The sequence below is a fragment of the Panthera uncia genome (assembly GCF_023721935.1).
Source record: "Panthera uncia isolate 11264 chromosome B3 unlocalized genomic scaffold, Puncia_PCG_1.0 HiC_scaffold_1, whole genome shotgun sequence".
Taxonomy (NCBI): Eukaryota; Metazoa; Chordata; class Mammalia; order Carnivora; family Felidae; genus Panthera; species Panthera uncia.
Genome location: NW_026057582.1, coordinates 132,363,300 through 132,380,104, shown reverse-complemented (window position 1 = coordinate 132,380,104; position 16,805 = coordinate 132,363,300). Strand labels below are relative to the sequence as shown.

The 16,805-nt window shown below is 46.2% G+C and overlaps 1 protein-coding gene across 2 annotated transcripts in view; it reads left to right on the top strand.

Annotated features, from left to right (window-relative positions):
- The window catches only part of SLCO3A1 (solute carrier organic anion transporter family member 3A1), a 311,316-nt gene that overhangs the window by 275,419 nt on the left and 19,092 nt on the right, over nucleotides 1–16,805 (top strand). For both annotated transcript variants that reach the window (XM_049614065.1, XM_049614064.1), the window contains exons 8-9: nucleotides 2,769–2,944; nucleotides 7,182–7,246. In XM_049614065.1, the coding sequence (XP_049470022.1) occupies nucleotides 2,769–2,944; nucleotides 7,182–7,246 (241 nt within the window). The remainder of the gene's footprint in view (nucleotides 1–2,768; nucleotides 2,945–7,181; nucleotides 7,247–16,805) is intronic.

The window sequence follows — 16,805 nt, the reverse complement described above, 5'->3', positions numbered from 1 at the left end:
TCATAGTCGTGAGGAAGACGCATCAGACGTGGCAGTAAGGAGCAGGGTCCAGAATTCCCACCTGCTGTCCAGAGACACCATTTCTCGGGCAAGAGATGTAGAGGGAATGGAGGTTGGGGGGGCGGGGGGATGTACATCTGTCTGGGTTTGGTCAGGAAAGCAGCACCCACAGGTATTTTGGAAATAAAAGAATTGAGTGTAGGAAATAGAGCTTATGTGAACGTGGGGGAGTTGAGGAATTAAAGTCTTGAAGAATCACAAGACCGATCTTTGCCATCCCCAGAAGCACCAGCTGATGTGGGTAAGAGGGGGGGGCTTGTGGGAAAATCCCAAGAAGCTGTGTTCGTATGGCTGCTCTGTGAGACGAAAGGGGTGCTGACCATGTCAGCAGGTGGACAGCCGAATCGGGAGAGGTGGGCATAGACCTGTGCTGTCAGCAGGGCAGATAGAAAAGAGGGCGGGTGCAAATATGGATGCTAGGGCCAGCTGGCACTTTCTGGGCACCTCTGCGGGTATCATCCTTATGTCTGACCTTCAGAGCGTAGTGGCCTCTGCTTCACTTCTGCCTTCTAAATCTCACCCGTGTCCCCCTCCCGTCCAGCTGTCACCCCTGCAGGGAGGGGGATTCCAGAGAAGTAGTTCTCAGATGTAGATGGGGAGGAGTGCCATGCTGACAGTGCAGAATCCAGCTTGGGGCATTTGTTCCTGGATTTAGTGTGGAAATAGCGACATGCTTGGAGCCTTGGGACAGGACATAAAACGTGGGTCTGGGACGGTCATGGGCTATGGAAGCCAGGGAGGGGAGTGGTTCACGGGCACATGCTCTTGGGGGCCCCCCCGTAAGAGAAAAGTGGACGGTGGGGTCGGGTTACGGAGGCCCCCGGAGATCTTAGCACCATCCGGTTCCCGCGTGTGGGGACAGAAGCCCCCTGGAGTGAGGGGGAGCTTCGGGAATGAGATGGAGGTGGTGGGTGTAAACAGCTAGGGAAGTTTGGCTGTGCAGTTGGGGTCTGGGCAGAGGGGGGTATAGTTTCCTCTCCTGGGCTGGAAGAAAGGTGACATTTAGGTTGTCGTTGGGGAGCAGCCCTGCCTCCTGATAAATGCAGATGAGGATTCATTCGCCTAGGCATTCTAAAACCACCTACTAAGAGTTACCAGCTCTGTCTCAGCACCGTGAAACACTCAGAACAACGTGCATAAGACATGGTCTTCCTTTATCCCGGGAGCCACGAGGCCTCCTCCAGGAGTGTGGGAAGGTCCCTCAGTGGTGCATAGAGTGTGCCCTCATACAGGGGCTCCTCGGGGCCCATGAAAAACCCTGGCTCAGGGCTGGCTCAGCCAGTGGGGGGCCTCCCAGGAGGTGGAGGTTTTACAGAAGAGCTAGCAAGACCCCTTGGGCAGAGGTGTGTGGGAAGGGCCAGGGGGCCAAGATCTCAGCATCTCCCATGGGAATTACAGTAAACACCATGGGGTGCTGTAACCTGGCCACTTATACAGAGGCACCTGCTCTTTGCACGATGCTTAGGAAGAAGCATCCAGCCCCACACCACGTCTGCCCACATGGGTAAGCGCCCCTGGGCAGGATGCAGCCAGGTGGCTCTGATGGGGCGGGGAGCGTGGCACAGAAGGGCTTTTGGACATCCCTGAAAACATCCCATGTGACTTGATGGGATAAGAAAAGCCCCTATCTGTGCTCTGCTCTGTGGGAAAAGAAAAGAGGCGAGAGGGAGAATGGAGAGGAGAGGAGAGGAAGGAGGACAAGGACGAGCAATGTGAAAGCCAAAGGGAATTTGTTTGACCCTCAGGAGGATTTTTCTTGGCGTGTGCTCTGAAAGCCGAGCAGTGCTGAGAAGAAAAGCAATGAATCATTTATGATTGTTTTCATTTTGTATTCATTAAAGGCCTCTGCACTATTATTATCGAACCTTAATTGGCTCTGCGCTCGCGTGGCACTGCCTCTCCCAGCCCCTGCCCCTCCCCTTGGCCATCAGAAGTTCCTCTGATGATGAAGCTGGGGCCAGACCTCGCTGGGGAGCAGGGGCAGCTGGGCAAGAATCCACCCGCAAGATCAAATGGAATGTGGCCGCCTTTTTTTTCCCCCCTCCTTGGATCATGTATTAATAAATGTGTCTGGTTTGGGCTTTCGTCTGCTGCCCGCGATCTGCTCCAAGCTCCTGGCATCTCTTAGCCCTCTTTGCTTCCCCTGGCACGTGAGAACTTTCCCATTAACCTGCCCCGCCCCTGCCCCCCCACCACGGGAGCAGCAACCTCGTGGCTGACAACGCACATCCTTTGTTCCAAGTGCCACACTGGGCACTGAACCAGCAACAATATGCAGGTTACCTGATTTACTTCTTTTAATACACTTCATTGTAATTATAACTGCATAAAAGAGGACAAATTGGCAAGTAATTATAACGTTAATTTGGCAATGTTTTATCCTATTGTGGAGGCACAGTTTCTTCCACAGTACTTGGGGCGGTGGGGAGGGGGGGAACATGTTTGTCTAGGGTACAGCCTATCGAGGGATTCTTGAGCATGAAGATGAAATACACAGGAGATGGGGAATTGGCTCTTCTCCCCGTAAATACTCCTTTATTTGCATGTGTTTCGCAGCCTCCTTAAAAAGCTAACTCGTTTATTCAGGCCTAATTAATGGAATGCCACAGAATGCATAATTAGGCTGTGACAGCTCCATCTGATGGATGGCTTTGGATTTGGAAACTGGAGATACCCCCAGTTAAGAGGGCTGAATACTTCCGTTTCAGAATCTCACCGGCTGTGCGTGCCTCACGACCGTCCCGGCCGAGAACACAACTGTGGTTCCCGGAAAATGCCCCAGTCCCGGGTGCCAAGAGGCCTTCCTCACCTTCCTGTGTGTGATGTGTGTCTGCAGTATGATCGGGGCAATGGCGCAGACACCCTCAGTCATCATCCTTATCAGGTAAGCTTAGACCCAGGGACTAGAGAGCCAGGCTCACCTTTCGCCCTCCCCGTCCCCATCTGGTGCTTGTCTGCAGTTCTCTGGGAGGTCCGAACTTCGGGTGTGGCATGAGTCTTACAAGCCAGCTTCCCCAGGTTGATAGGAATCAGTTACACTTGATAGAGACCGGAAAGCATGGCCCGAGGGAGATGATACTTTCATATCCTCCCAAGAATAGATCCTGCAGGAGATTTTGAATGTGGTCCTACATTGATTTTTAGAGAGAGCAGCAGTGTTGGAGTAAAAGGAGAATGGCCTTGGACTAGCCAAGCCCCCAAGTTCAACCCCTGTTCATCCACTGATTAGCCACGTGACCTTGGGCACATTTTCGCTCAGACTCATTTCTGAGTTCGGCCCCAGGAGCAATGTCATTGATCCTGCCAGCCTCCTAGAAGTGATGTGGGTCCCACCGAGGCCACGCATGTGCCAGCAGTGACTACACTTGTCCAAAACCACCCATAATCTGGTCTCTCAGGACCTGTCCTGGCGGTGAGTGAGGTGCCTCAAAGGTGAACCGTGGAGTCATATTCTGAGTAACTTCTTCATTTTCAAAATTACCTAGATTTGGGTGAGGAACCTAGAAATGGGATGCTCCGGCCCCCAGTGTCTGTCTCGAACCAGAGGAAGTGACCCCAAACAGACAGACCCACCTTACTGGGATGCAGCTATCTACACAGACCAGGGTACTCCCAGGGGCTAGAAGCAAGCAAGAATGAACTACTTGAACTTGACCTGTACAAATGCGCTTTCCCAGCTTCTGTATCCAGCTTTGCTCCCCTTCTCCCCATGCCTACCACGTTTCCTAATCTCTGTTCTGAATTCCTGAGGAAGAGCATTTCTCCAAAGCCCTAATGTCATCTAGAAGGTCATTAGCAAAGCCTTGTTAATGTGCAGAAGCATTAAGGTAACAATAGCAAATTGCCATTTTATACTTTGTAAACTTGAAAAACCAATTTTCAACATTCACACCCAGCGCTTGCGAGGCTGTGGCAAAACTGGGCTGGGTAAAATCACCTATGGCTGGTGGCATTGGAAAGCCTATCACTCCTTTCAAAGAAGCAATATAGCATTGTGAATCAGGAGTCATAAAAATGTTCAGATTTTTTTATGAGGTAACCCTACCCTTCAACACTTAGGAAAATACTTCCCTCCCAGAAAAACAGCTCAGGGCAGGCAGATTTTTATTACAATGTTAGCTATAATAGCAGAAAAACCTGAATTGGGATAATGAATTAAATTACAGTACTGTACCATAGCTCAAGGGAATAATGAAAAATTCTTAAGAATGTGAAAAGTCCTTATGAAGTGAACTGTTGCGTTTAAATTCTATACAGAGGTTGACTGTGTCAAGCATGGATACAGACAAAACCCATCAGGTCCTAGGTATGGCTGTGTTATGGGTGACTTTTCATTTAGAAATCCCTGTGAAGTTGTATTGTGTTGGTCACCCACAAAAGGTGCCAAGATTCAGGAACAATGACCTTCACGGCCATTCGCAGTGACTAGTCCCTTGGTTTCCTCTCCCCATGACTTCTGTGCAAAAACCAGCTCACTGTTTGTGACTGGCAGACCAAACACAGAAAGTTGAAATCTTAATCACTTCGAAATCTCAGCTTGAGAAACAGCTCTTGGGGATTTTCGGGAAACATTGATCAGCAACAGATGGCCTACGTGACCTAGGCTGGGCCTCGGCCATCACATAACCCTGTGCTCTGTGCGAGGCCCAGGCTCGCACGTCGTCCCCGTCGAGATGGCCAGGGTAGCACCTTATTCTGTCACTATCCCAGTCCATTTGGCCATCACAGGTATTCCAGGCAGGCACAAGGGCACAGTCTAGGCCACCTTCCAGGTATATGCCAGCCCTTGCCCCATTCCAGAGTGACGGCCCCACTGTAGCCCACGTAACAGCAGCTCTCAGAACATCCACAGGTGAGGATACAATCTAACACCCGCTGCACCCCCCTTCAGAGCCAGCACTGAGCTCCTGTTTTAATTACATTTACATCCTTATTGCCATTCCCCTTTTACAGAGGAGGCGGCCCGGGGAGTGGTTAAGCAAGCAGTATTCTCGAGGTCGACAGCTAGTAAGTTGTAGACCTCAGATCCCATCCCTGGCCTTGCGCGGAACTTTCCATAACATTCAGACCTGAACTCTCCATTTCTTCCTAAGTAGATCTGAGAAGGAAGATTCCCCCATGGGAACAAGTTCCTCAACAGGATATGAACAGAGAGAGATCTTAGCACCTTGCTCATTTTATTCCTAGTGACATGATAGCTAAAAGGAAATCAGATTTCAAGTGATAAATATTCTAGCTCATTACGCCAGCACGTTTTCTTGAAAAGGAGAATTTGCTTTTATTTATGTGTCTTTCAACTTAATACCTTCAAGTGGGTATGCAAAAACCAGAACCGTGGAGCTAATAATAGCTCCGAAGAACTTGGATTTTGTAACGTGCACATTCTAAAGAGAGCTGGCTGTGTTTCTGTCCAGAAACATCGATCTCATCATTGACATTGTACACGTATCTGGCTGAATCAGCCAGAGTGGTTTCCCCATCACTCCATGAAAGTCTTAACCTACTTGCCTGTATCCCACTCTTTACAATTGAGAAGAAATGGGTGTTTCCCCAAGAGTAACACATTTATAGCTTTCACTGAAAATCTTAGAAATATGTCCAAGATTGTAAAACCTACATCTCTGTTCGTTTTAGTTTGACAGTGTCTTTTGGTCCACTCTCCAACAAGCCAAAGACATGCCCACTGAGGCTCAAACCAGGTCATTGGATGGATGGCATTGGATGTTTGGATGAATGATTCCTGGGGTCATTTAGCTAGAATCTAATTCTAGCTAAAATAGATTAATAGATAAATGATCTCTCAATCTATCAGTCAATCTATCTATCTACTAAGTCCTGGGTACTAGATATCCTAGTGGACTTAGATATCCTATTGCAATGTAACTTGGTTTCTAACATTTATTTCCTACAGAATTGATTGCCTAGGTCCTCCCTGTATTGCATGAGCCTTCCTGGTCTTTCAGCCATATTGAAGTGCTCCTGGTATTTACAAAGTCTCAGCCACACTGGACTGGCTCTAGGCCTAACCAGGTCCTTCCAGGAGACATAGTACTGTGCTTACCTCCCCATTTCCCCTAGGGACTCCCAATGGGAATGGGATAAGAGGAAGTTTTTCTGCCTATGGTGTCCAAGATTACCTGAAGGATACATGTATGTAGTCCGTCAAATACCTCTCTCTTCATGTTCCCTCGCCACCCCACCAGAGATAGGGCCGGTCTGGGTCATGAGTGGGAGACATGTGCTCACCCCACCGATCCATCCACATATATGTTACTCAGTACATCATCACTGCACTCACAATGGACAAGATAAAAAGAGTCCCTGGGCCCAGAGAGGACAAGCATTGAATTAATACTCGTTTCAAGAGTAAGAGGCATTACGAAAGAGATGTTATCAGCCATGAGGGCCCCTCTGTCTAGAATTGGTCATCATTTCTAAACCCTGTCTACTGTCAACGCTCATCCCAGAAAATGTTACACTCTGAGAGTGTGCTAGAAAATGTGCGAGAGGGTCATTCTAAGGGACTATTCTGGATAAACCAAAGCCAGGGTGATTGAGTCCATTCAGAACAAAGAACCATGACCAAGGGGTATTGAAACTGGATGTAGTCAAATGGATTATTCTGCAAGTGGCCCATCTGGGGTGTCAAGGCAGGATCATCTGGTTGATATCACAAAATGACCTGAGAAGGACAAGGGTGTTCACAGCACTGGCTGTTTGAGAAACGTTCAGAGAAATGGTCTTCCCAGTTGATACTTCCCCAATATGTGTATTCTATCAACTTAAGATATTTGCCCGTCCTGGCAAAAGTAAAATGCCTTTAAATGAAGACTTTAGGGACCACATTTGCGTGTCTTCCTCCCAATGACAAGATTAGCCTTATTATTTAAAAAAAAAAAGAAAAACCCCACTGTTAATTTCCTAAACTTATCTTGTTAGTGCAGTTATTTATCAGACTTTAGGCAAAGAAAGCAAAAAAAAAAAACAAAACCCAAAAAACAAAAAAACCCATTAATTTCTAGAGAATGGCTCTGATAGACAGCAATGGATGACTCTGGGGTCTGTTAATTGAAGAGGAGTGATAAGGATCTTTTTTTTCCTCTTCATCTCTTTGCATGTAGGACAGTCAGCCCTGAACTCAAGTCTTACGCCCTGGGAGTCCTGTTCCTCCTCCTCCGTTTGTTGGGTATGTATGCTCTTTATTCCCTCAATAATGAATTGGATGCTTATGACCAGGTGAGTAAATATGCGTGAATTTGTCCCACTTCTTGAGTTTGTCTTTTTCTTTCTTCTATGAAGTATAATTATTAATAAACAAGAGAAACCTTAAGTCTGTAAATTTTGCTCTGCGTTTAGACCTATGCAGTCTCTGGATACCACAGAGTTTTCATTTATATAATCCCTGTCTTGGTGCCACCCTGGATTCTCACCAGCATAAGGAGGGAAAGTGATGGCACCAAAGAGAAAACCATTTGATGGTATAATGTGGCTCCCTCGTTGAGCAACCCCCCGAGCAGCTTGTGAAATGCTTCGATTATGGGCTGCCGGCTAGGACAGAGAAGTCTTCTGACAATGTCTCACAAATGGAAACTTTGATCTCTTTAAATTTTTCCAAACTGATTGAGTTTGTTTACCTTGGGTTTCCAGGATGGGGCAGATGTGACCTTCATGCTATAGAAGCTGTATTCCAAGGTTTGGTATGGATAAAAAGAATTCAGTCTAACCCTGACATTTTTAAGTTGAGAAAACATAGGATGGGGATATTCCATGGTTCTCCCTGGGTCCTGGGACAGGCTGGGGCGAAGCAGAAAAGGCTGGCCAGGTAACCCAGCTGCCAGGCTTGCCTGACCCTTCTCCCTTTAGACTTCTCTTGCTTTATGAACATCCCTTTGTCAAAGCCAAGATCAAGACAGGGTAACATTTTTTTTTCCTTGAATAATAGTGGTCTTCTTTAATGGGCATTAAATGGTAAATAAATATGCAAAGGGAGATAACCATGGCCTGTATTTTCAGTGTAAAAATTAAACTACTCATTCTAAATATATAACTGTGGATGAGCACATAGACTTAGCTATAGAAAATGTTTATGAAAATGTTTGTAAAAAATGAAAAATTGGCCGTAACTCAAATGTCCAACAGCCTGGAATTAGTTACATCCATTATGATCTGGAATCCCAGTAAGATTGATGTTCCCCTTTAACATTCTGAAAAGTATTTATAGACTTGGAAAGGGCACATGACATGTGGAGGGGGGACAAGGTCTATAATATACTAAAGTGTTTTTAAAGTATAAGCATGGAAAAATATTGGAAAGCTAAACACAAACATGGTATATTATTGTCTTTGAATAAGATTATGTTATAAATAATATTTTCTAGAGGTTTTAAAATTTTGAATGAATATATATGTGCCTATGACTTAAAAAAATTTTTCTTAATGTTTATTTATTTTTGAGAGAGAGGGAGACAGAGTGCAAGTGGTGGGGGAGGGGGGTGGGCAGAGACAGAGAGGGAGACACAGAATCCGAAGCCAGCTCCAGACTCTGAGCTGTCAGCACAGAGCCTGATGCGGGGCTCAAACTCATGAGCTGTGAGATCACGATCTGAGCTGAAGTCAGACGCTTAACCGACTGAGCCACCCAGGTGCCCCATATGTACCTATTACTTTTATAATGAGGTGAATTGCTGTATAATATATGGAAGAATATGAAGGATCCACTCACAAGGTCCTTCCTGGAGAATGGTAAGTACAGGGTGTGTGCACCTCCTCACTTCCCTTCTCCACCTGTAGCCAGATATTTCTAGTCAGTCACTGTGATCCATCCTGCTGTGCCCAGGACAAGGTCTCAGAGTCCTCCCGATGATTATCAATCCGTGTAGGTGGGTAACTAGGGAGACCTAAATGGCATTTTTATCCTACGTCGATTTTGTGGAAAACAGAAATGCTCTAGGTATGAAGATACTCAGTTAAGACAAGTTTAGTAGGAATTCAAACTAAAACATTTGGGCCTTCCGGGAACTTCTGGTGCCCTGTAGAACTCCATAATCATGGGGTAATCGTTAGGTTGATTCTTTTCTTCTTCTCGGGAGGGTGAAGTCTGCATGCATCATCCTGCCTTACCCCTGTTGCCCTAACTTGGATGGATAAATAGATACATGAACGTGTAATGTCAGGTAGCAAGTTGGGGACCCTTATTTCTGTAAATAGTGAAACCACTTCGCATATACATTCGTTCAACACACTAACATTTATCGAGCACACCCAGTGGGTTCAGATCTCTGTTGACCATACCCAGGTAAGTGGGTATGACTTGCTAGTAGTCATTTTGCGAGCTCACCAGGGAAGGTGGGAATCCCCCATCTGTGGGGTTGTTGTAGGAGAATCTCCACCTCTAAACAGACGCTTAAAGACTCAATATAGCAGGTAAAAAAAAAAAAAAAAGTTACCCTTCAGAATAATTTGATGGCATAAAAGGAAAAAAAAAGGCTTGTAAAATATTTCTGAAATGTTAATGAAAATTAGAGGGTACTTGAAGACAGAATGGAAAATTATAGAGCTCATATAATGTGACACTGTTAAGATCATTGTATGTTGCCCTCATGCAATTCCATTATTTATATGTCTGCCCCATGAATAATCAACCAGGCATTATCTATAGTGGTATTTTTCAACTTCTGTGACTGATCCCCAGCCAGAGAGAAGTTTTACATTATGGGCCAGTGTGCACATACATATACATTAATATAGCTGGAACAAAAATCTCACACAAAAAATACCCTTAATATATGTGTGTATTCTTTTCTGTTTCATGCTTTTTAAAAAGTTGGTCATGACACAGTCTATTGATTTTGTTGCCCATTTATGGGTCACAAATCAGTCTGGAGAACTCTGCTCTAGCAGGATAGGACAGCTTCATCTTTTACTTAAAAGAAGCTTATCAAAGAAGTCTTTGCTGTTGGCCTGATTCCATTTCCCGCAGCAGCACCCGATGTGATTAACCACCAGTTAATGTTAACGAGGGGTCAACCAAGAAATCGGCTTCCATGACATTGTCGACCTTTGTGCTTGGCCCTGTATGGGTAATGGGAATTCAGTAGAGCATCACAGCTTGGTGATGGTGTCTACACAGGTGCAGTTGGGGACACGTGGAGGAGCCACCTCACCTCACCTTGGGATGGGGCAGGGGTGTGGGTCTGAAACAGTGTGACGTCTACCTTAGACATGAAGACTGAGCAAGAGTTATATAGATGAGCGAGGAGAGAGGGCTATAATGGAGGGACTTACTGAAGTCCAAGCCTGGAAGGAAGCACCATGTTTGGGGCCACAGGAAGTCGAGTGTGGCTAGAGTGTGCAGCACAAGCAGGCACTGGCCAAAGATGGGACAGGATGGGTGGCCGTCAGAACAGGACCTGGAAGGGTTGCTGCCCTGTCGATAGCTTTGACCTTTATCTCTCAGGTAAACGAAGTTATTGATGGTCTTTAACCAGATTGTTGTGTTTTGGAGGAAAGCCCATGGTCCGCTGTATGGACAATGAGAATGTACGGACTGAACTGTAAGCCGCTGGTCTAACAGAGTAGCTGATGGCCTGGGCTGGGGAGGGGCGGGTGGAAGAAGAACCTTCGAGGCCTGGTCTCTGAGTGAAAGTGTACCTGCTGCAGTATGTAAGAGGGAAGAAACCACAATGACAGCTCCTTACAAAGGCTTGGATCACATGATGAATGGGGACATTACCTACTAAAACAGGAAGACTAGGAGGGAGAGGACTTTGGGAGTGGCATAGGCCAGCACTGTCCAGTAGAACTTTCTGAAATAATGGAAATGCCCTATATTTGCATCACATGTGGCTATTGAGTACTTGGCTTCTATAAATTTTAATTACTGATTTTTATTTAAGTAGCCACTTGTGGCCAGTGGCCAGTCTCTGATGCACCACCCTTAGGAGAGCGTGAGGAAGTGGGGCAGCATGGGGAGATCACTCTTTCCAGATACAGTGAAACCTTGGTTTGCGAGCGTAATTTGTTCCAGAAACATGCTTGTAATCCAAAGCACTTGCATATATATCAAAGCGAACTTCCCCATAAGAAATAATGGAAACTCAGGTGATTCATTCCACAACCCAAAGATATTCATATGAAAATGATTACAACACTGTGATATAATACAAAGTAATTGAGAAAGTAGAAAATATAAAGAAAAACAAACAAATGAACCTGCACTTACCTTTGAAAACCTTCGTGGCTGGTGCGAGGGCAACAAGAGAGAGAAGGGTTATTGAGTAGGACGACTTTCATTATCACTAACAGATGTTGACTACAGTACAGTATTGATAAACTCTTGTCATATACAGTATTTAATGTAACTGGCAATAAGGCAGCAGAGGAAAGGGTCTCTATCTGCAGGCAGCCTGACCTAGCATGAAGCAGAGCATTCTAAGCTTACTCTTTGATGGAGAAGCAAAGGACTGTCCCGAGGTGCTTTGAAGTGACAAAAAATACACTAGAGCCGGCTGTGGGCACCTTCCAGTGTTCTGAAAAATCACTGATTTCTGCCAAACATCATGGCCTGAGACCGAGCATCTGAGCGTGGGAGATGATCACCCACCATCCCACAAAGAGAACGGGGGGAGGGGTAGGAGAGAGAGAGAACCATTGGCTCAGTTGTGATCATGTGATATGCAGCGTCACGTACTACTCCTATTGGAAGACATTGCTCATTTATCAAGTTAAAGATTAAAAATGTTTTGACGTCTTGTGCAGAAGAAATTACTCCCAATCCAAGGTTTTACTGTAATTAGCTATGAAGAGTATAAGGAGAGAGGGTAGGACCCAGAAGTGAATGGGAGACTATTTTTTTCCTGTTGCTTTAAATGCCAGTGGAAAGGAGTTGATAGAGCAGGGACTGTAGTGTCAGGGGTCAGTGTGGCTCCGTGAGCTTCCCCAGCAGCTTTGGAGTAGAAGTGGGAACACGCGGTTGGTTGTATCAATGGAAGGAGTGTGGGGCCAAGAAATTAAAGAAGACCAAAATGGGGTTAAATGGACTATGGTACCTCAGCTGGATAAGGGAAACATGACAAAGCCCAGGGTGTAGAACCGCATTGGTGTCTGTGGAGAAGCCCAAGGCTTCTGGTAGAAATCGAGTGGCGGAGAAGGGCACTGAACTACGTCAGTAAATTCAGAGTAAACTGAATGGTCTCCTCCGAGCAGAATTCCCGATGCAGTCAGATCCGTCCCTCTTCATCCTTTTGCAAATGCCTGCTCGCTGATTTTCTCTCTGGGTGTTGGCAAGCCATCTGCTTGAAGACCTGATCCAGAATCTTGCCCCTGGGGTCCACCGCGTGCCTTGGATGTTAGGCTAAGTTAAATTAATGGAAACAAATAGTCGCTGAGATCCTGCTACACCCAAGACACTGTTCAAGATGCTGCAAAGAATGTAAAAATACTCAGGAGCCAGCATCCTGCCCTCAGGGGGCTCCAGTGGGAGAATGAAGCAGGTATGAGGAATATATAGGGCTAAGAGGGTCCGGACCTTGAATCTCAAGGGAAAAAGAGATTTTACTTGGCTAAGTAGTTGCCAGTGCGGAGTGAATGACAGATTTAGAGAAGACTGGATATACGTTGAGAGCTCTGATTTAGGGAGATCAGCCTGGCAGCAAGGTGCACGGAGGTTCTGTGAGGTGTGGCACAACTAATCAAAGCATCGAAGGGAGAAGCGGCTAACCACAGCAGGGCAGTGGGCTTAAGAGGCAAGGACAAATGGAGGCCTACAGTGGAGGTAACATCTACTGAAACCACCTCACCCCGCATCTAACTATATGAAAGTAAGAGAGAACCAACAGAAGCACAAGGTGCAGCAGAGAATTTCAGCCTCAGTGACGGGGCACATGGAGAAGGCTTTCATAGGGCAGGGGATGCAGTCTGTCAGGTGTCTCAAAGGTATTGTTGGGGCTGGGCTGGCCACCACAGACTCTCCTCCCATGAACGCCTGCTCTTAGTTTTCAGAGCACCTGCTAAGCAGAAAGCATTGAGAATCTCAAGGTGCCCGTCTGGACCCAGGTGTCATTCCCAAGCAGACTATCCCCAGATCTTGGGTGATCCATGAAGGTACTGCAGGAGCAGCACATCTGGGAAGGTCCTGATACGGTGCATCAAACATTTGCCGAGCTCCTACCATGAAGTCGTGAATATAGAGAAGTTCTACAGGCAAGTGGGAGACATGAACCCATTAAATGAGTGCTTTGCAAGAAGTAAGCGCAGTGTGCCAGAAGCCCCAGATGAGAAGCCATGCGCCCAGCCTTGGGAGGATCGGGATGGGGTACAATGGGTGGAATGCATGGAACACCCTTCCCACTCGTCTGTGCGTCAATTTGCTTGTTCATCAAACATTAAGCAACGACGGGTCTGACATCCTCAAGTGCCGCCATCACCCAGGACCTGCTTCCCTACCTGCACTCAGGTGTCATCACATATTCACCGTGGACTGCTCTGCAGTCAGGCACAGCAGGATTTGAGTCCGGCCTTGCCACTACTGGCCGGATGGGTGTGGGTAGGCTATTTGAGCCTTAGTGACTTGAACATGGAGCCCAGGGATAAAATGAGAGCAGAGCAGCATCACCTAACCTCTCCGATTCAAGAAAAGTGAATGTCAGGTGCCTATGGGCAAAATGCTGGCCAGTGCCAAAAGTCCAGTCTCTTTCTTGGCATTGCTGAAGCAGAGAGAATCTATTTTTCGCCCACCCCCTCAGCGGCTTGTTCTGGTCAGGACAGTAATTCTAATCAGGCTGAAGAGGGATTGCACGGTGACTTCAAGTCTTGGCAGGTAATCTGGAGAGGAACGGATACGTTTTGAAATGTAAATGCCAGAGTAATTTTCAGCTTCCATTTTGTCCCTAAAAGGTAGGTGAATTTCTTTTCCTTACAAAAGCCTTTAAGTTCATCTTTAAAGTTTACACCAAAGAGTATAAATAGGCCCAGCTTTTTCAACCCCGGGGGGGGGGGGGGGGGAGGGGCGGCGGGGAATGAATTAAATAGCCAAAATACAAAACCATGGGGTTTAATCTCCGTTAATAGATTTCAGGAAAACAGAGACCCTTTCCTTGAACAGTACTGCAATTTTTGCATTGAAATATATAAACATACATGGCTGCAGCTGGGACCAGAGTGTAATAGGAAGAAAGATTTAATCCTTTTAATATTCTCTGTAATAGCACATAACAGCACGGAGCCTCCGGGTACCCTTCCCAACCTACTGTGGGTTTCCGGTGTCTCCGTGATGGGGCACAAGTTCATGCCTACTCCATCCGTGAGTGTCTCCCCAGGAGACATAGGGAGAAGGGAAGGCAAAGGGACGGGATGCTACCGTAGCCTCCAGGGAGGAAACACACAGTTTCTAGAATACCATACCATCATCACCCTCCCTCCTCGTTCCTTAGGTAACTGAGGGCATAACAGAATGAAGAAGCTCAGAGCAGGAATAGGTCCTATACCTTATCCACTTGGCACCCCTTCTGGAAGCAGCTGATTATCCTCCAAAACAGACTTATTCTTAGGACATGAAGGAGTCTTGCCAGTTAGGGTTATTCTCTGAGTCTTGGTTTGAAGAGTATTTTGCAACTCTTTTCTCTGGAGATGGTGATTTAAAAGAGGGCACATCTCCAGGTATCCAAAGAACAGGAACAGAACTGGATTTGTTAAGAGCCCACTACACGAGGGGCTTTCACAAATGCCGTCTCATTCGATCTGTGTAAAAATTTAGTACAGGGAGGCATCTTGTGCCCATTTTAATAAGCAATGAGACCGAGATTGAGTGGAGTGACTTCCCACGGTGGCAGGTTCCCAAGTGGCGGAGTTGGAAGCCAGAGTACGTGATCTCAGGTCCCAAATCTCTCATTTTCTCCCCACCACCGAGCAACCTTCAGATGTGAGCTCTCTCTCTCTGAAGAAGGGCAACTGTCAGCTCTTTCTTCTGACAAGTATCTGCCTGAGTTGTTCTGCAAAATACTGAGTTTGCTTACAAAACAGTCTCCCAGCCTTCTCGATGGCGTTAATAACCCTGGAGAAGGGAGCACTCTGGAAAGATCAGAACCTCCTTGTATGTGGGTTTCCCCCTCCACACTTTGCAAAGATCAGAACCCCTGTTTCACCTCTGAAAGCTTCAAAACCAGCCTTCCGCAAGCCAGTTATTCCCAGGAGCTTAGCAGCAGGGTAAATAAGATGTTTTCTGTAGCCCTGGAAATCCCTGATAAGAGCCCTAAAATCTTCGCTTCAAATCAACAAACTCTGAATTAGTAAGAAGGAGATTATTGGGTTTGGGGTTTTGAAATGTCAAGCCTGAGACAAATAATTAATCTCTCTCAGCTTCAGTTTCTCTGTCCATAAGATAGGGAGTGTTATGGGGTTATGGACGGGGGCTCCTAATACATTCAGAGTGCCCCCCGACAGTGCCGGGGAGAGGGGGTAGTTAATAGACAGTAGTTACTGTGTTAACCTTAAAAATAAAAGTTACTTACCAGCAAAAATGGGTTTATTCAGGAATAACAAAGAATTGAAATTTGGGACATGCAAGTCACTGCAGCACCACAGGCAGGTCCCGTTGTAAACAAAGGAGAGGAACATTATTTTATAGAGAAAGAGGAGGAAGTTGGGAGGTGATGCTTCCTCCGTGGCTGAGATAGTCAGTTTCTTGTAGGAGATGCAATGCACTTCATTCCCTCCTGGGACCTGTAATTGAGGATTCTTCTGTTGGGGTCTATAATGAACAGCTCTTCCTGTAATTGACATTGAGTAGGATGGTTCCCCATTTTATTCCCACTCCATTTCAGTGAGGTGTCCCTTTATTAATTTTCACATTTCCCCCTTTTGATCAAGATCCTTCTCCAAACGCATCACGGAGCAAGAGTCTGGTTTTCACAATTCAGTGGCCTTTTTTGGTCCCTCAGTGCCAGGAAGGATCTTTCCTGGGTGTTACATCACTCGTCCTTGGAAAATTGTATAGATGGGAAACTACTGGGATCCGTTCGAGTCGCAAGGACCACTTCCATCTGTAGTCCATATTTATCAAGACTGTAGGTGCTAGAGAGCATGTCCTTATTGGTCACGGCATTTTTACAAAGGTTTGACAGGCACCGAGTACAGAATCAAAAGTAACATGACCATTCCAAATTATGTGATGGTTTTAAAACAAGATCCTAGATGTGAAAGTAGCCAATGAGAAATATTTGTGGGCACTTACTCCCACGTAGGGAAGGAAAATCCCTCATATGGGGACAAACCCCAGAGTCACGTGTACCTCCTGGGAGTCCCCACTGAAATCACTCATGGGAACAGAATAGGGGATACTGCAGGAACCTCCTGGAAGAATTAACCGGGTGCATTTGGGAAGATACAGTGCAGGTATAAACACGAAGCAATAGCTGGTGAACTTTTTGCAAAATAGCAAAACTTCAAAGATGTTGAAAAGCAGCATTGTTATCTCAGAACTGCTGGAACTTGGGTGTATAACTAATAATACAGTAAAGTCAAAAATTCAGAAACCATGAATTTCGGGTAAGACTCTAGAGGAGTCCATTAATATCCAAATGAAAGAAACTCCTGTGAACCCCGAACCTTCTAACAGGCCTGATCCAGAGATCTCATCAGATGTCGTCTGCTCCGGGGCCGGGAAATCCGGATTTTCAGGTCATCAGATGGCGTGCAGGTCCAGTCAGGCTGTGGTGCTCTCTTTAGAGGGGTCTCATGGATCCAGGAGT